Source organism: Budorcas taxicolor, chromosome 5 (genome assembly GCF_023091745.1).
Source record: "Budorcas taxicolor isolate Tak-1 chromosome 5, Takin1.1, whole genome shotgun sequence".
Classification (NCBI taxonomy): domain Eukaryota; kingdom Metazoa; phylum Chordata; class Mammalia; order Artiodactyla; family Bovidae; genus Budorcas; species Budorcas taxicolor.
The window spans coordinates 31,574,873-31,594,537 of record NC_068914.1 but is presented as its reverse complement, the minus strand read 5'-3'; the positions used below and the strand labels follow the sequence as shown (position 1 = coordinate 31,594,537).

The 19,665-nt window shown below is 41.9% G+C and overlaps 1 protein-coding gene across 1 annotated transcript in view; it reads left to right on the top strand.

The window, feature by feature from the left end:
* Positions 1 to 11,215: 11,215 nt before the first annotated feature.
* Positions 11,216 to 19,665, top strand: part of BICC1 (BicC family RNA binding protein 1) — a 347,766-nt gene continuing 339,316 nt past the window's right edge. The window contains exon 1 of the mRNA XM_052640473.1: positions 11,216 to 11,405. Within this exon, the coding sequence (XP_052496433.1) occupies positions 11,216 to 11,405 (190 nt within the window). The remainder of the gene's footprint in view (positions 11,406 to 19,665) is intronic.

The window sequence follows — 19,665 nt, the reverse complement described above, 5'->3', positions numbered from 1 at the left end:
AGAAGGACCGATGCTGAAGCTGAAGCTCTAATACTTTGGCCACCTGATGCAAAGAGCTGACTCACTAGAAAAGACCCTAATGCTGGGAAAGATTGAAGGCAGAAGGAGAAGGGGACAATAGAGGATGAGGTGGTTGGATGGCATCACCGACTCAATGGGCATGCGTCTGAGCGAACTTCGGGAGATGGTGAAGGACTGGAAAGCCTGGCATGCTGCAGTCCATGGGATCGCAGAGTCAGACACTACTGAGCGACTGAACGACAACAAATAAAAGTAATGACTATGCCATCTGACCTGGAATGCAGGGACTCTGATTTGAGTGTCTATGTTTTTCACCTCTTTGTGACACTGACTTTGAGTAGCCTTTACCTTTATGGGCTACTGTTTCTACCGCATAGATTTTGACAGTCTTCCTGACTTCCTTTACTCTGTTCATTGTTCTTTAGATGAACCATTTCTACCTAGAAACTGCCTGTTGCTGAACTGAGTAATAAGTGAGCACTTTGTTTAGGTCATGGAAATTTAAAGTAGGAATGACCCTGAAAATTGATATAGTCCACATCAACCTGTTTCCAGTTTTTACAGGTAAGGAAATTAGGTCCAACAGAATTAAGAAATTTGGGACTTCCTTGGCAGACCAGTGGTAAAGACTCCAACTTCTAAGGCAGGAGGCACAGGTTCAGTCCCTGGCTGGGGAAATAAGACCACACATGCTGTGGGTGGGGTGTGGCCAAAATATTTTTAAAAATTAAGAGACTTGCCTAAAGTTATAGAATTTGTGAAAGAATGGGGATTAAAATCCAGGTCTCCTGATGTCCAGTTCAGGACTGTGAGCAGGTACATACTGGTAGTTCTACATGGACGTAGCTCACTACCACATTCTGAAAGTAGAGTAAATTCAATTTAATTCCCATTCATTTTCTCTGTACAAAAACACAGGGATCATGAAGGGAACAGCTGGCTGACAGAGTAAGATTTTTACTTCCTTTGCTCTAGGCTCACCTTCTCTGAAGGACAGGTCAACAGCCTGGGCCCAGCTGAATGATTATTCATCTTCTAATCCCTTAACCACAACACTGGATCCAACATGGCAATGGAGTTTTATATGCGGAGTTAACTGCAAATGATTTGTCTTGGCTCTTTGAACTCGCTGAGGAGCATTTCCTGAGCTGGAGTGGAAGGGGCTGTGATCAGCTAGTAATGTCATCTGTGACTGGAGGTTGAGGGTGTGGCGGAATTTGTGCCATGGATTTGCCCACTGGTGTTTCTATGGTTTGGGGCCTGGTCCTTCCTTTGATGACCCACACTTTTCCTGCTGCGAACTATGCTTGCCACAACAAGCTGCCCAGGAAGGCTCATTTTCAACGCTCCATCAGCGCTTGTTTCTGGAATCTTTTTCTTCTCATTTGATGTGAGGTTTAGCACATAAGTGGCATTGGTGGAATTTACCTTGTAACTGAGTGCAGTGTTAGAAGCAGAGCCAGTTTTCACATCCCTGAAGCCTGGATGCTTTTATAGCTCTATTTCTGTCTAGATCTGAGAGTCACATTGCCAGCAGACTGTCAGTCCATCTATAAAAAAAAAAAGTGCAGGAAGGTACAATTTTGCACATGCTTACTCTGATTTTTAGCTAAACATTCCATTTTCCTCAGTCCCAGGGCTTCATGAGAATAAATTTATGCATGAATGTTAGTCCAGATACCCTGGATGACAGGGTAAAATACTGGTAGTGTAGATCAAAAGCACAATCAACATGTGCTTTGAAACTTGGACAGAAACTTGTAGAAGCTGTGAGGCAGAGGCTTACATATCTTCATGGGTGGTAGTTTCAATACACTACTGCTAGCTTTTTTTTTTTTTCCTTTCCCGTTTTGGTAAAGTGGAGTATTGGGCAATGTTAGAATTCAGGTAAGTGACTGGGAAAGTTTGTTTCCTTCTTCTTTTCTTCTGTCTTCTGTTTAACTTCTTCCATTTCGATCCTTTCTATTCTCTTTTCAATTTTCCCCATTCCTCAGTGCTGAAACCCCAATGAAGACTTTCACTTTTTGTAATATTCTCTATCAGAAGCCTATTTTATTGAAATAGTAAGAGAGTCCTAGGATGTCCTCTTGCAACTAGATATTCTCTGCCCCTGACTTCTGGAAAACACAATATCATTCTTTTTCTGATGAGAAAGTGGTAGAACCCTGAACATGCCTTGATGCTTTGCGGTGTGGAATTTAGGCAAGTCACTTTGACTCTGTATGCTTCCCTGGGATTATCCTGTGGACAGAGGAGCCCGGCAGGCTACAGTCCATGGGGTGGCAGAGTCGGACACAACTGAGCACGCATTCTGTATTTGTATCCAGGTATAAACTGTGTGTGTGTGTGTGTGTGTGTGAGACAGAGAGAGAGAGAGAAAGATCAGTAGTTTTGTGCGCCTTTGGAACCCTGAGATCATGGAAGGAAAAGGCGAGAACTGAGCTAGTGAGACTCCCCTGTCCTTTTCTGCCCAGACTAACTCTGTTATTATTAGTTTTCTGTAAGAGCTTTCTGCACTAGGATTTATGTGAAACACAGAGCCTACATTTTACATGTGAAAACTGCCAGCATCAATGAGTCTCAGGTTTCTTCCACCTCTAACCGTTTGCAGTACCTGCATGTAATCAGACCCAGATAGGAGAGAGAGCCAGTGTGATGGTTAAGAATATCATCTCTGTCGGGTGTCTGTGTTTCAGTCATAACCACTCCAGGCTGTGGGTCTTCAGGCATGTTATCCTCTCCAGGCCTTAACTATTCTCTTCTTTAAAATGGAGATAAAAGTTGTAACCAATCTCATAGGATTGTGGTAAGAACCAAATGAGATAATTAACAGTGTCCAGCAAATTTATAAATGCCCAATAAGTATTTGGCATTATTGTTAGTCTGAAAAGACATTCACACTATACATGGTATGCTCATCTTCCTTTACCACTTCATTTGTGTTTATTTCAAATAAGCCTTCTCCTTGAATCATCTATAAATAGAAAATCGGATTCTTTGCTGCTTTGTTCACTTGACATTGCAGGGAAATATTATATAGTTTTAGCACATTCACTTAATACCTGTAAAGTATACTGTGCCGTACCATAACCATCATTTTTGGGCCAGAAAGTTTCAGTGAAAAGTTAAAGTGAAAAAAAAAAAGAAAGATGAAACAACTAGTTTCTTTGATGATTCTTTGCTGAAAATCATCTTTTTCATAAGTTTTAAGCATATCTTTGCACAACTTTGTTTCTCTTTGAGTCTTTTGAACTGTGACATAGAAGGAGTGGACCAGATAACTTTTCAGGTTTAACACTGACGCTTCTAAGTTGACTTTCACATAATGTGGCACTCCAGTAATCAATTTGTCTCATTTCTCCAGACAGCTTCCTCAGTTGCAAATTAAGAAGAGAACTTCCTATCAGCTGCTTATAATTCTAGCATTAGAGTTTTCTAAATTTTCTTTTTATGCTCTTCTTCAACTTAGTTGAGCTCTGGTTACCCAGTTATCCAAACTATATCACAAAATGATTTTTAAACATGTTTCTAGTTGCATGGTTGAAAGCTTGATAATTTATACCAGCTTCCCTGGTGGCTTAGAAGGTAAAGAATCTGCCTGCAATTCGAGAGACCTGGGTTTGATCCCTGGGTTCCGAAAGTCCTCTGGAGGAGGGCATGGCAACCCACTCCAGTTCTCTTGCCTGGAGAATTGCCATGGACAAAGGGACCTGGGGGGCTACAGTCCATGGTGTCACAGAGTCGGACACAACTGAGCGACTAAGCACAGCACAGCAACCTATACCAGGGAATTGCTGAGTGTTGGAGACACAATAATGTAAAGATACATTTCCTGCCTTCAGGAACTCAGGTATCAGATCCATAACAGTGATGATATGATGATGAAGATAATAGATGCAAAGATAACTGTTTAATGGGAATAAGCACAGCACTCATTGGAAACAGAAGGTAAAGAGAACCTACATCAGTCTGATGGTGAGGTGCTTGTGAAGGTCAGGTGAACGAAAGGGGAGAAAATATTCTAGCTGGAGGAATACTGTTTGCAAAGCACGGAGCTCTGATGAGAGAGCAGGACTGGACAAGGAATTACAAACTGTTCCATATTGTTGGACTGCAAAATGTAAAAAGAGAATGAGTTGGGATTGCTAAACAGGGGCCTGCTAAGAGCTCTGTGGGCCATTTAATTGAATATAATCTGTCCATATATTGAGATTATTCAAATTGAAAGGCCAAGGATTTAAAATGAAATAGAGAAGTAATTATTAATGTACATTTCTGAAACTCTTACAAAAATATGTAAGGTCAGGATCAATAGTTTTGTATTGTGTCTTAGAAGAAATTAATTCAGGGACACTCATTAAGAGAATCTGGAAAAGAATACCGATCCATTTTACTGTAAAACTTCTTAGAGGAGTTTTTTCATTAGATGAGCACTAATCAGAGTTCAGCATCCATTTCTAAAGTAAATGTAAGATAACTGTCACTTCTTATTTTCATTTAATGTCTTATGGTTTTTCATATATTGTAAACTTGAAGATTTAAGGTGATTTTAGTTATTTGAGTTTTTCCCAGGGATTTTTCTGTTTCTTTCTTTCTGTTTTTGAAATATAAGCAGTTTTTATTTTCCACCTTAGGAAAGAAGGACAAATGCATTTTTATTAGCATTAGGGATTTTTCTTTTTGAGAACCCTACTCCTTTAAAAATTTTACACAGTTGATTATCTGGCATCTGATCTATTCCTATTCTTCTGAGTAACTGAAATTTATTCTTTTCTTGAATGACATAGGAAGATAAAGGCAAAACAAATATATTTAATTAAAACAAAGACAGTTGTCAGTTATTCTAACTCTGGCCATAAAGAAGGCTGAGCACTGAAGAGTTGGTGCTTTTGAGCTGTGATGCTGGGGAAGACTCTTGATAGTCCTTTGGACAGCAAGGAGATCAAACTAGTCAGTCCTAAAGGAAATCAACAATGGATATTCATTGGAAGGATTGATGCTGAAGCTGAAGCTCCAATTCTTTGGCCACCTGATGTGAAGAGCCAACTCCTTAGAAAAGATCCTGATGCTGGGAAAGATTGAAGGCAAAAGGAGCAGGGGGTGGCAGAGGATGAGATGGTCAGATAGCGTCATGTACTCAATGGACATGAATTTGAGCAAACTCCAGGCCAGAAGAGTGGCGTGGGTAGCCTTTCTTTTCTCCAGGGGAATCTTCCCAACCCAGGGATTGAACCCAGGTCTCCCACATTGCAGGCAGATTTTTAACCAGCTGACCCACAAGGGAAGCCCTTATGGCAGAAAGCAAAGAAAAACTAAAGAGCTTCTTAATGAAAGTGAAAGAGGAGAGTGAAAAACTTAGCTTAAAACTCAACATTCAGAAAACTAAGATCATGGCATCCAGTCCCATCACTTCATGGGAAATAGATGGGGAAACAGTGGAAACAGTGAGAGACTTTATTTTTGGGGGCTCCAAAATCACTGCAGATGGTGACTGCAGCCATGAAATTAAAAGACACTTGCTCCTTGGAAGAAAAGCTATGACCAACCTAAACATATTAAAAAGACATTAAAAAAGAGAGACATTATTTTGCCAACAAAGGTCCATCTAGTCAAAGCTACGGTTTTTCCAGTAGTCACATATGGATGTGAGAGTTGGACTATAAAAAGCTGAGTACTGAAGAATTGATGCTTTTGAACTGTGGTGTTGGAGAAGACTCTTGAGAGTCCCGTGGACTCCTAGGAGATCCAACCAGTCCATCATAAAGGAAATCAGTCCTGAATATTCATTGGAAGGACTGATGCTGAAGCTGAAACTCCAATACTTTGGCCATCTGATGCGAAGAACTGACTCACGGGAAAAGACCCTTATGTTGGGAAAGATTGAAGTCAGGAGGAGAAGGGGATGATATGGTCAGATGGTATCACTGACTCAAAGTAAGCCCTGGGATTTGGTGATGGACAGGGAAGCCTGCTGTGCTGCAGTCCATGGGGTTGCAGAGTCGGACATGACTGAGCGACTGAACAACAATAACAACAACCAACTCTGGCTCATTTTTTGTAGAAAGAGCACAGTGCAGTGTTGTGAATTCAAGGTTCTATTATTTATATTCCATTTCAGTAATGGTATTATGTATTACTTCATTAGCTTTTTTATAATTAATGTTATGCATCCATATGCCTTAAAGAATCAAATTGTTCTAGAAGACTTGTGTAACAACCACCTTAAGTACAATATGCCTTTCCTGTTTCCCATTTCCTACAGGCTGCCACTTCCAAAACTTTCAGCTCCATTCCATTTTTACCTCCATAGCTCCAAATAACATGCATATACTGCTACTTCTTGATTTTAAAAGTTTTAGTCATTATCTATTGGTGTTACTCTAAAGCAGATGAGGTTTAACATTGTTTACTTCTGCCTCCCCAAACTCCCCACTACACACAAGTCTACTTCCCAAACTGCCAATTCCTAATCTAGTTATAATTTAGGTTAGATTAGTATCCATAGTTTACATTGTTATAACTGTGTAAATACTAGTTACAGTTTAGCTATGTAGACTAGTGTAACTTTTCAGCACAGTTTTGTTATATTTGGAGTTGCTAATAGTTTTATATGAATGTAACCCCAAAATCTCCATGAACTTTCTTAATCTCTGAATATGTTCATACTCTAGAAAGTCTATTTAATCTAGAAGAAATCTCAACCCCTCAGACTCCTGACCTATTGCAATTTTTGTTCCCCATTCATCATTATTCTGCAGAGCTTCTTTGCCTCTATTCTGGACTGGGTGGGTCTCTTATTTTCCATGTTGTAAGTTTTTCTTTCCATCTTGATTGACTCCCATGTTTGGGTGGCATGTAACCTTTAACAGCTTTTTCAGATAATATGAGGAGAGGTCTTTGAGACCATTCATATGGATGCATGAATTTGTCCTCATGTTTGATAGACAGTTTTGCTAGATTCTACTTCTGCAGTGAAGAAGTTTCAGCTTCTACATTAAAAATTATTTTCCATCAGGCACTGTTTTATTGCCTTCAAGCTCCTGGTGTTTCATCTATTTGGCAGGACTCCCATGTTTCTCTGTGTCTGCACCCAAGAAGCTTAGCACTGGTGGAGAAAGTCAGGACAAGCAGGCTGATCCCATTATAAATTTATGACTACCAACATCAACTGAACTCTCAACAGCACCAATTCACTCTTTTAAAAGAATTTTATTGAAGTATAGTTAATTTTAAGCAGCAGCTTTCCAGTTCTTTGTTTTACAGATGCAGAAGCTGTTTTAAAACCTCTGGACACAAACACTTGCACGCACACCCTCTACTTTTCTCGAACTTCTGGAAGCTCTCCTCTCACACTCTCAACAGATCACTTTTACTTTTACTTTTTTTTTGGGAAAATAAAAGCCATCAGATGGGATGCCTTTGTGTTCTAGAAATGAAAGCTACAAATGGACCTATTTTCATACCCTTCTGTTCATATTCTGATGAACTGTTTCTCCTCTACTTATATCTTGTAGTCTATTCTGTTCTTGTTTTCAAAGTGCTATAATAATGATCCCTCCTTTTTTCCCTTTATATTCCATTTCTGTCAACTGGATCATATATAGTGGTTTTTCCAGTACTCAAACCTCACTCATTAAATCATCACCCAGCCTAAATGCCAACCAACCCAATAAAGAAGAAATGTCTTCTTCCCACATTATCCTTCAGCTACTGTTATTTCCTCCCCTTCGCAGCCAAACGTCTCCCGAATTGTTGTCTTTACTCATTTCATTAGCTGTATTCATTCCTCTACCACTCCATTCTGGTTTTCTTGCTAAGGATCCAGTGACCTCCACCAAAATGTTTGACCTCATTTTACAAAGTGGATCACACTTTACTTTCTGAAATAGTCTTTTTCCTGTGCTTACATGCTAAAACTTCGTTTTGTTTTTTATTCTCATTACTTTTTCTATCACCTTTCCCATTATACTGTCATCTACATGATCACTAACTGTTAGAATTTCTGAAAGGCTCTTTGCTTGGTTCTTTTAAATTCTCGTCTCATTCCTTAATCATACCCATGCACATGACTAGAATTACCACCTATAAACAAATAATACATTTTAGTCTCTAGCCAAGACCTCTTTTCTGAACTCCAGACCCATACATCCAAGTTTTACTTGACATATCTTCTTGGAGCTTTCAACTCATATGTCCTGTTCAACTTTCCTCTGAGGTAGTCAGTCCTCTGCCAGTGTTTCCTATTTCAGTTAAGGGCACCTATCTCTCTTCACTTGTGTTAGCCAGGACCCTAGAATCATTCTTGACATTTTCCTTTCTACCACCCCATATCCAATCCATCATCCATCTAGTTCATGATATTTACCACCAAAGTATTTCTCAAATCCTCTCATGTATCTCCATCTTCACCACTCTAGGGAAGCTACCAGCATCTCTTATCTAAATTTCCTGGATAGTCTCTTAATTGACCTAACTAGTTCTATCCAGTCCCTCAATCTGTTTTCCATACTGTAGCCTCTGCCATCTTTTTAAAGTGTTAATCTAAGTACATCATCCTTTGCTCAGAGCCTCTACATGGCTTCCTTCTGCTCTAGGGATCAAAAGGAAGAACTCCTCAACTTGGCCTCCTCCTTGGCTCTCAAGCTCTGCCCCTCACATACCTTTCCTGCCTTGGCAAGCACCATCTAATTTCCTGTTCTCAGCTGTGCTCATTCTCAGCTCAGGTTTTCGTTTAGCTCATTCTGTGCTTATTCTCAGCTCAGGTTTTCGTTTAGCTCATTCTGTGCCTATTCTCAGCTCAGGTTTTCATTGAGCTCCCCATGCTGCCTCCTCTAACCACATATCTTTGCTTACACTTATTCTATTAAGATCCAGTGTAGCTTAGTGGCTAAGCCTATCACTCTTCAAGCCTAGTTTTCAAGGGAGATTGCCAAGGTTCAAATCCTGATTCTACATCTTATTTGTGCAACCTTGGGTAAGTTACTTAATCTCCTGTACCTTAATTTCCTCAACTGGAAAATAAAGGATAATTGTGATATACTTGATCATTATAGTGTTATTAGGATCAAATGATCGTTTACAGAGAAGGCTCTTTCCTCTTCTTTCTTGCTCAGTTAATTTCTTCTCAAACTTCTATTCTCAGTTCCAGAGTCACTCTCTCAGAGAATCATCCAGTGCCCTCTCTGCTTTTCTCTTATGCTGAGTCTCTTATTTGTCATGTTTAATATAGGTGGGATTTTCTATTTTTCTGAGTGATTTATACATTTACTTTTGGTTAGCCTTCTATCTTTCTTACTAGAACGTCAGCTCCAGGGGCCTAGGGATATTCTTTGTTTTCGGTCACTATTCTTTGTGCCTAACACAGTTTCCATTACTTAGTAGGTTCCCCCTCAAAATGTTTGGCTGCACCTCATCTTAGTGGGATTTAGTTCCTTGACCAGGGATAGAACCTGGGCACTGCATTAGGAGTGAGGAGTCTCAGCTTTCGACTACCAGGGAAGTTCCCCCAAATATCTGTTGACACAAAGAGACGTTAAACATCCCTGAGGGAAGCCTCCTTGATAAACTCTCTTGCTGCTTAAATTAGTGCTTTGGATAGTAATCAGTAAGTTCTGAGAAGGAAACACGATGGTGAATCAAACAGTTCAGCTATAGATCTGCTCTTGGTTCTTTAGGAGTGACTCTGAGCAGGAGGGTTCTCTGTTCAACAAGGCAGGGTTTTTGTGGAGATTATGTGCCAGATACAAAGGCCTGGGTTTAACTCTTAGCTCCATAATCTGGGGCTGTGTGACCTTAATCGTGTCATGTGACTTCTTACAATTCCAGTTTCCTCATCTGTCAAATCACATATTACTCAGCACAGAGCTAACTCTTAACTAGGCAACCGAATCTCTAAGAATTTCGATAAATCTTAAACATGGTAGATGTTTAAACATAGATCAGGCTTAAATGTGAGCCTGATCATCCACAGGCTCATGCCAACGATATGGGATGACCCAGTGGGATTTCCTGGTGCAAGCAAGTTTCTTTTTCCCTTGGTGCTTCAAGTCCAAGTTTGAGTAGCAGTGGGTGAGCTGGCTTAGGCAGGTAGGATCAGGGGTTCGTTGCTGCCCATTACCTGTGAGAGACTGATCTTGGGAACAGAGTAGAGCCCTCAGTCCCTGACAAGACAGCCCTGCTCGGATGTCAGCTGAATCCAGCTAACCTCCTCTGCAATCTCAGAGCCTCTTTTCTCTAGAGCTCTCTCTCTCTCTCTCTCTTTTTTTTTAAATCAGTTGAATCTGTTCCCTGAGCATCACACAGGAAATGATTCCCCCTCTCACCTCAATCAAGGGGAAAAAAAATCCCATTCCTTACAGTAAAAAGAGTAAGCCTCTTGTCTACTTCTGTGCATCTAGCCGGCCACTGGCTGCGATGAGAGGAGATACCTGCCTTGAGCACGGAGTGGAGGAGTGAGCTGCTTGGAAGCGAGGACTACGGTGGTGTCTGCAATAGATGGACGTTGTTTCTTCCGCAATCCTCCTCTTTTTCTCCTTCCTCCTGTTGCAAACTTGTGGGACCGACTGGGGCTGTGACTTTTAGAGAGTAGTGTTTGTAGGTCAAGAGACGGGTAACTGTGTCTGTACTTCGAGTGAGTTCAGGAGGGTGCTGTGCTTGAACTCGGCAAGTGTCCGTGATGGAAGAACTGTGAAAGTATGTGTGTGGGACAAAATTCAGACGTGTAACCGCAGGAAAGTGGTAGTGCGTACGTGGTGAGTGTGTGCGCGCGAGTGTGTGCGCGAGCCAGGGGCTGCCCGCCCGCCCGCCGCGGCTCCCCGTGGGCCGGCCCGGCCAATGAGCGCGCGGCTGCAGGGGCGGCGGGCGGGGAGGGGGCGCCGGGGCCCTGCGGATGGAGGCGCGGGCGGCGCGGCGCGCTCATTCCGCGCGGGCGTTGCTGGCAGGGGGCGGTGCAGCCACTAGCCGGGGACCGGGGCCCGGACCCGGGGCGGCGGGCGGCGTAGGCGGCGGCGGGGGCTGGGATGCGCACGGGGTTCCGTGGCGGCGGCGTTGGCGGCGGCGTCGGCGGCCGCGGGGGCACGAGCTAGCGCCGCGGCGCGGGGAGCCAGCGGAGCCCGGCGGGCGAGCGGAGGCGGCGGCGGCGGCGGCTCAGGCAGAACAGCGGCGGCAGCCGGAGCCCGAGCGCCGCGCGCCCACCATGGCCGCCCAGGGCGAGCCCGGCTACCTGGCGGCGCAGTCGGACCCGGGCTCCAACAGCGAGCGCAGCACGGACTCTCCCATGCCCGGCTCGGAGGACGACCTGGTCGCCGGGGCGCCCCTGCACAGCCCCGAGTGGAGCGAGGAGCGCTTCCGCGTGGACAGGAAGAAACTTGAGGCCATGTTACAAGGTAGGCATCCCCCCTGCGTTCTCGGACTCCCCGGCCGAGCCCCCGACAGCTTCCCGAACATCCTCGTCCCGCGTCCCAGCGCCCGGGCCAAAGTCGACTTAGTTCCTCGTCCCTTCCCTCGCGGAGCCGAAGGACACCCCGGGAGAGGAGACCTCGCGGGAGTCCCCACCCTTCCACGCCTCCCAGGTCTCCAGGCACCGGGAACCCTGTGCTAACTTAACCGGCTTCAGAAAAGCCGAAGGCCGTGTTTGTCTCCGCGCGCCCAAGTTGCATTCTTGGACTTTGGAGATGCCAACTTTAGTCTGGACACCTGGGCTGTGCCATCCGGACCCAGTCGGACGGCACAGAGTGTGCGTGACTCTCTCCTTATTCGTTGGCACTCTTGAATTCTAGCTCTGTCTCTTGTTTCTCTCCCTTCTCTTGTCAGTATCCACTTCCTCCAGCTGAGGGGCCTTGTCTCGCTATTGGGAAACGCTCCGCAGATGTCAAGGCTTAAGACGGGAGTTCCCGCCCCCCACCCTCCACCCGGGAGTGAGAGGGGCCAGGATGGGGGTGAGCGGCCAAAGCGTGGGGATGGTGTCAGGGAGTCTGCTGGGTTGGAGGACAGTGTGTGTTCATCGCCTGACACGCGTATAAAACACATCTTGAGTTACACTTGGTTCATAAAAATCTTTCCGTATTATGGATGTCAGACTTTGCCTTTCACAACTTGGGATTTTTTTTTTTTAAACTCCCTCGTTTCTCTGGGACTTTCCCAGTCGTAACAGCTTTAACCATGTAGGACGGGGATCAAATTCTGATTCTTAATGGGAGGATTGGGATTCTTAGAGTGAATACTAAAATGTCCAAGGTCATTTAGATCTTCTCCAAAAATGTTAATTACTAGCGTACTTGTACCGCCAGTGTGGCTCATTTCCATCATCTAGAGAAATAAGGTCGTTTGAATGATTGTTCTTCAAATACCATAGAGGGACCAGGCGTTACTTTCACTGAGGGTGCAGTGGTGGATTCATTCAGTAGCTGGTGTCCTTACGTCAGGGAGGGTAGGAGCTTTCTAGCTCGCTTTTGGCTTGGTGCATAACTTATTTCGACTTTATCAGTTAGTGCATCGAAACGTGGGAGCTCTTTAGCCCTCTATGGAAATGCAGTGGTTTTTTTAGAACAATTAAGCAGGTTATTTTAAGACAGAACAAGATGTTTTCCAAAACAATAACTTGGTGGAAACAAATAGCAGGAGTATTTGGCAGGCGTTTTTTGGATGAGCTGCGAACTTGTCTCTCTTGTTGCTTATTTTTATTGATAAACATCTCCTGTGTTTGTCCTGTCTCTGTCTTTCCCCCTCTTTTTTTTTTTTCCTCTTTTAAATTATGTAACATCCTAAGAGAGTTACTTCTGAGATAAACTCTTCATAAAGGAATATTGCAAAGTAGATTTGGAAATTAAAACCCCAATTGCATTTCAGTAACTTGTTTTAGTTATTTCATTTGTTCCATGGTTCTTTTTGCCTAGTTCCTATTTTAAAACAAAATATTAAATTTATTCAGAAAAAATATTGGTGTAAGATTGTTTATGTTGAACTGTTAACACACATACCTCTCCTTTCAGCAAGTTTCTTGTTTTGTTCATCTGGAGGGTTGTGAAGACAGATGGCTCTTGTAATAATACTATGTTTTCTTTACCTGCCTTGCCTGTGCTCATACACACAGGCTAGTGATGTAAGCATCTAGGAAGCTCTCTTGCATAACCTGAGCTTTAGAAGTGGATTTCTTTTTTGAACTAATTTCCATTTAGAATAAAATGAAATATGGGTGAGGCATGTTTAAAAATTTGAAGGCTCTTCCCTTTGTAGATATGATATTCTGACACGAGACAGTTTAAAATTGCTTTGTTGGGATAAAGTTTCTTAAGCGTCTTAAGAGTTTGCATTTCTTCAGCAACCTACGCATTAATAAAATATTCACACTTCAACTCCAAAGAAGTCTTTAATAATTTAACATAGTGCTTTAACTTTTCACAGTCACTGGTAAGTGAATTACACCTTCTAGGAAAGTAAATTTGAACACATTTGACGATGGAACTCGGTGCACTGTGTACCAAGGCTTTTTGTTGTGCATGCTTCCCAGAGTCAGATTTTGTTAGAGCCACGAGGCTTTATCTTTTTCTTTTTTTGAAAATTTTTAGTTGGAGGATAATTGCTTTACAATGTTGTGTTGGTTTCTGCCACACAACAATGTGACTCAGCCATAAATAGACATATGTCCCCTCTCTGTTTGAACCTTCTTCCCACCCTGCACCCTATCCCACCCCTCTAGGTTGTCACAGAGCGCTGGGCTGAGCTCCCTGTGTTACACAGCAACTTCCCCTAGCTACCTGTCTTTACCCCTGGTAAGGTGTATGTTTCAGTGCTGCTCTCTGTATTTGTCTCGCCCGCTCCTTCCTCCACTGTGTCCACGTCTGTTGTCACTGTCTGCATCTCTGTTCCTGCCCTGCGTATAGGCTCATCAGTACCATTTTTCTAGATTTCGTGCATTAATATATGATGTTTGTTTTTCTCTTTCTGATTTACTTCATCCTGTATAACAGGCTCTAGAGAACCACCATGGAATAAGGAGTAAGACTAGTTTTCTGAACCAAACATAGTCATGTGTCTCATTGCTTGATACTAGGTGGTTAAAGCAAGTGTGGGCAACTGGAATCACTCAGAGTTAGGTTCAAATTCCTGTTGAATCTTGGGACAGTTTGTGGACACCTCTCTGTCTCAGTTTGCCCATCTGTAAAATGGGACTGATGCTAGTATTATACCTTTCTTTTAGAGTTTTGTGAGAATTAAAAGAGATAATGCCTAATGAACAAAAACTTGCCATACCATTTTGTAAACGGTAACAGCTTAATATATATCAGTGCCAGTGAAATTGCTTAGTTGTGTCTGACTCTTTGCAATCCCATGGACTGTAGCCTACCAGGCTCCTCCATCCATGGAATTTCCTAGGCAAGAGTACTGGAGTTGGTTGCCATTTCCTTCTCTAGGGGATCTTCCCAACCCAGGGATCGAACCCAGGTCTCCTGCATTGCAGGCAGACGCTTTATTGTCTGAGCTACCAGGGAAGCCCTAATATATATATATATATCAGTTGCTTTTTATTATCTCATTATTATTATTAATAAATACTATAGCATGAATTAAATCTGTTTCTAATGCCTAGCACAATTTCTGACAGTCTATATTTGAATATCTAGGGAAAAAATTTTGCATTTTTATAATTGCTGAAGTAAAATAAAGAATGAGGTAGGAGTTTGGGAAGTCAACAAATATTTTAATATTGTTAGATGTCTGGGGTGGGAAACTGTTTGGTTTGAAAAGTGCCAATTAAGAAAAGTCTTTATTTTCCTGGTTGGGTTTCTGATTATTGTGAATTTGGATTTGCCATTTTTCTTCACATAGTTGCCTTAAAATGTGTATAGGTTCCTAGTTTAAATCAGGATAAATAAGATTCTCTGCCTTTAAGTCTACATAGTGCAAATTGGTGATTATAATGCTTGGAATTTGTTTCCAGAGAGACTGTCCTGGGGGTAAGTTAATGTTTAATGGGTTGTATTTTTATTAGTAGAGAAATTCTTCTACGCAATGGACCAAAAATTCAGTGAGCTTAAAATATGGGCAATAGGGTAGTGGTTACATAAATGAATGCCATTCTTGGATGATCATTGACTCCTCAAAGAATTGATAACACATAAAATCCACTAGGACTAAAAAAAATGTAGGAAAAAAATCACTAGTTTTTAAGTTTTTGCTTTTGTTTTTTGGCTGATAATTACTTTGGAACAGCCATGCAGAATATCTGAGATTGTTGCTTGAATCTAAATGAAGATTACTGATTTTATTAGTCAGCAGTTTTGTAAATGGAAATTCATTTTCAAGTTTAAGGTTTTGATGAGGATGGTCGACCTTGGCATAGATACGTGGGCAATATTATAATAATGAAGAAAAATTGTTCTTGATTTACTTAATACTGATATTCAGAATTTAGACTTCATACTTCGTGTGGGATAGTAGTATTGATTAAGTCAATTAAATTTGAGTTATGGTTTACAAAGAGGAAGGAGAGTGGTCTAGAGGAAAGTCTGGAAGAATGTAGCAAATCAGTGGGTAAGAAGAGTCAGAAATATAGCTCTGGTGCTGGCCAACGTTCTGAGAGACAAACATGGAATTTGTTAACTTTAGACTTTTCCTTTTTTTTTTCTTTTGGGATTGTTTTATATCTTACGATTATATTTTTATTTTTACATTGAAAAATGTATACACATGCCATACAATTGAAAGCTCCTACATAAAGTTTAGACTCATAGGCATTGTCAAAGTTCGGAATCCCTCATGTGTTATCATAGAAAGAAGTATTGGCGGTGAATGAGGCAGTGGCCTGTTTTTATAAGTTGAGGTTGATGTCTGGTGGGCTTTTAGGATATTGCTGTTAAAGACTTTAAAACCCATGTTTTGGGGACTTCCCTGGTGGTCCAGTGGTTAAGACTTCCAATCAATGCAGGGGGCGTGGGTTTGATCCCTAGTTGGGGAGCTAAGATCGATCCTACATGCCATGTGGCACAGCCAAAAAAAAAAAATTAAAAACGAAACAAAACATGTTTTTACATGTTGACAGTGATGGGCACAACAGGATTCATTGACTGCTGTTTGCTTGAGGAACAGAACTAGTTACTAAAACAGCTGATCACACGGTTGATTAAAAGTAAGAGCAGCAGTTACATAATTACGTATCTTTTTAATCTGGCAAACTTTAGTGAAGATTGTCTTATGCTTGGTAAATAGATAATAATTTTTTAGATGCTTTTGTGAGAGAGATGAAGCCAAAATATATGAAAATGGAGGAGTGCTGAAAATGAAAACAAGAGCTAAGCTGGATAGAGTTTTCTAGGGCTTGATAAAAGCTAGTAAACATTAAGAACAGGTGCAATAACTTTATGAAGCTTAGTGGTTGAAAGCAAAGGACTCTTGGCTAGATCTGGATTCGAGTCTCGGTCTTACCGTTAAGTAGGGAGCTTGAGAAAATTCGTTACCTGCAGCCCATTTCTGAAAGAGGGTGATGTAGGATTCTGATGTAGGAGCATACCTACATCCTGTGGTGGTTGTGACTATTCAGAGAATAAAAGATGTATGTAGAACACCACAGCGCTGGCCACATAGGAAGTGCTGGATAAATCACTAATAACCATATTCATTATAAACTGTAGTTCATAAAGTACACATTTTTCTATTGAAAATGAAAATCTAGCATACTGGAAAATGAATTAAATGAATTAAATAAATGGTTCATTTATTAAAATGATAAGTGAACATTCACAGCTACCTAAGTATTATTAGTGGCCTTCCTGGTAGCTCACAGTGTACCCGGCGAATTAGCCCCTGGTGAAGGTGGTTGAGTACATAGTGAGTAAAGCTGTATTGGACACGAATGTGGAGTTTTACCTTTTGTGCTGGATGAGAGGTCTTTGCACTGTCTTTAGCTGTGATGGTTCTTGCCTTGAGAATTTTTCATTCCTTAAATGGTCTGAAGCCAGTCTTTTCTATTGTTTTTACTAAAGACAAGCCTCAGAATCAGTTACTCTCCCTTATGATTTGATGTTGCATTGGCGCCTTTGAAGAAAATGCTGGGGGCCTGGGTGGGGTAACATGTTCTATTTGCTTATCTATACAACGGGGACCATGGTAGTCCTGTCTTCCAGGGATGTTGTGAGCACAGAAGGAGGTGATGCGGGTGAAATGCTGAGCCCAGGGCCAGGCACACAGTGTTTGGTCACAGCAGCCCTGTGCCACGTGATGGAGAGGGATTTCAAAACACTAGACGGAGAAGGATTTCAAAACACTAGAAAGCAAATGCTTGCCAGGTTTGTTTTTTTTTTTAAGATTTTTTTTTTTTGATGTGGACCATTTTAAAAAGTTTTATTGAATTTGTTACAGTGTTGTTTCTGTGTTTTTTTTTTTTTTTTTTTAATGTTTTGGTGTTTTGGCCTGGAGGCAGGTGGGATCCAAGCTCCCTGGCCAGGGATGGAACATGGGCCCCCTGCATTGGAAAGCAAAGTCTTAACCACTGGACCACCAAGGAAGTTTTTCTCTCTTTTTAAAAAACATTTTTGTTTTCAACTGCATATGAATTGCATATGAATTGCCCCTGCCCACAGTGAAAGTCTTCTTCCAATCAGAGTAGTTTATTAGGACAAGTGTGGTAGAGTTAGAGAGCAGAACTGAAGGTTCAGACTGTTTAGAAGCTAAAGGAAAATACATTGGAGGTTGTAGAGCCCAGCAGTAAAGCGCTCGGGAGCTGCACTCGGGCTGACCTGGGTTGGGGTCCTAATTTCGTCCTTTGCAGGGTCCTGGGAGGACTCTGTGACAGAGGCAGGGGGTCAGTGCTCTCCGTCAGTCTTGCCTCTGTGAAGACTTCTGGGACTTCGGTTAAGTTGATCATTGATAAGTTAAAACATACAAAGAATTTGTCCTATCGATGATTTTAACAGGCAGGAATGTATCTGGCTGCGACTAACAGAAAACCCAACTCAGAGTGGCTTAAACAAGCCAGGGGGTTATTTTCCCGATGAAACAAAAAAAATCTGGGGCTGGGAGGTCGAGGCCCTAAGAACTACTCAGGGGCCTCAGGGAGCCAAACAAGCCTCCCCCCGACCTTGGCCGTCCCAGCCGGTGGCTGTGGCCTCATTGGTGCAGTCCGGCTAGGACTCTACCCTGAGATGAGCCTGTGGTCTCTGCAGGGAAAAGGGCAGAGAACCAAAATGGTTTTTTATTCAAGATTATGTGACAAGTCTCTCGCCTGGAACTTCCATCTGTATTTCTTTGGCCACTCTTTGCTACAAGGATTCTGGGAAACAAGGAGACTTCATTTCCAGCTTCTCGTAGAAGGAGGCAAGGAAGAAGGGAATCAGGATGGATCCCGTGATCCAACCCGTAGTTTCCCCACAAGGGGAAAGCTGAGGTCACTGTGACAGAAACACCAGGTTGTCCTGATGTAAAAGCTTACCCGCGCCAGAGACTTTGACCTGCATTGATAACTCCTGGAAGTCCAGATTGTTTGGTAGTGTTTATGTTGGTGGAATTTCTTCTTGGCTTAGTTCAGGAATAAACCTAATTTCCAAAGAGAAAACACCTTTGATCATGGGAAACGGTTCTTGTGTTTTTACACCTATTGAAAAAAGGACTTAGGGCCGATAACTAAGTACTAAGACAGTACTAAGACTTAGTACTAACTACTAAGACAGTACTGTAACTGTCTTTTTCTCCTTCACTCTTTTCTGCCTGTCAAGTGCTTTTTTTTTCCATTGAAAATTATACAGCATAACACATCCATTTTACCTTTTAAGAAACATATTATTTTTAATATATCTTATTATTAATATCTTATTATCTTTAATGTATTTTAAAATTGAAGTATAGTTAATTTACAGTGTAATGTTGATTTCTGCTGTACAGCAAAGTGACTCAGTTCTACACACACAGACATTCTTTTTTATATTCTTCTCCATTAAGGTTTATCCCAGGATATTGAATATAGTCCCCTCTGCTGTACAGTAGGGCCGTGTTGTTATCCTTTCTGTATGTGGATAGTGTGCAGGTACTAGTCCCAAACTCCCAGTCCATCCCTCCCCATTTTACCTTTTATTACTCTAAGATTCTCTTTCTCTTCTGCCTCTTCCTTCTGGCCCACCACACATCTCAAGTTGCTTTTAAAATAGACTGGTTCAGTGTAGTTCATGCTTTTTCCCTTTAGGGTTTTTTTAGAGTGGTCACTGCAATAGCAGCTGGCCAATGAAGCCAGAATTTGTTTAGAAAATGAAGTCATTTTGGAGGCAGTTTGATAATAGAATTATCATCAGATTTGTGCCATGTTTTGCTGTTTGAAATTTCCCAGAATGATGAGCTAATAAAAATACCAGTTGGCTCATCCTTAGTTTATACTGTTTATTTAAAAATCTAGTCCTTTAAAAATGCATGGCGGGGGTTCTTGGGGGGGCTTCCTTGGTGGTCTAAGACTCCAAGCTCTCAATGCAGGGGGTCTAGGTTCTATCGATCGCTGCTGGTTGGAGAGCTAGATCCCACATGTGACAACTAAAGATCCCGCATGCTGCAACTAAGACCAGGTGCAGCCAAATAAATAAATAAGGATTTAAAAAAAAAATGCATGGGATAGTAGTGACCATAAATATTCCTTTAGGTAAAATGCTTAATAAACCACCTGAGATG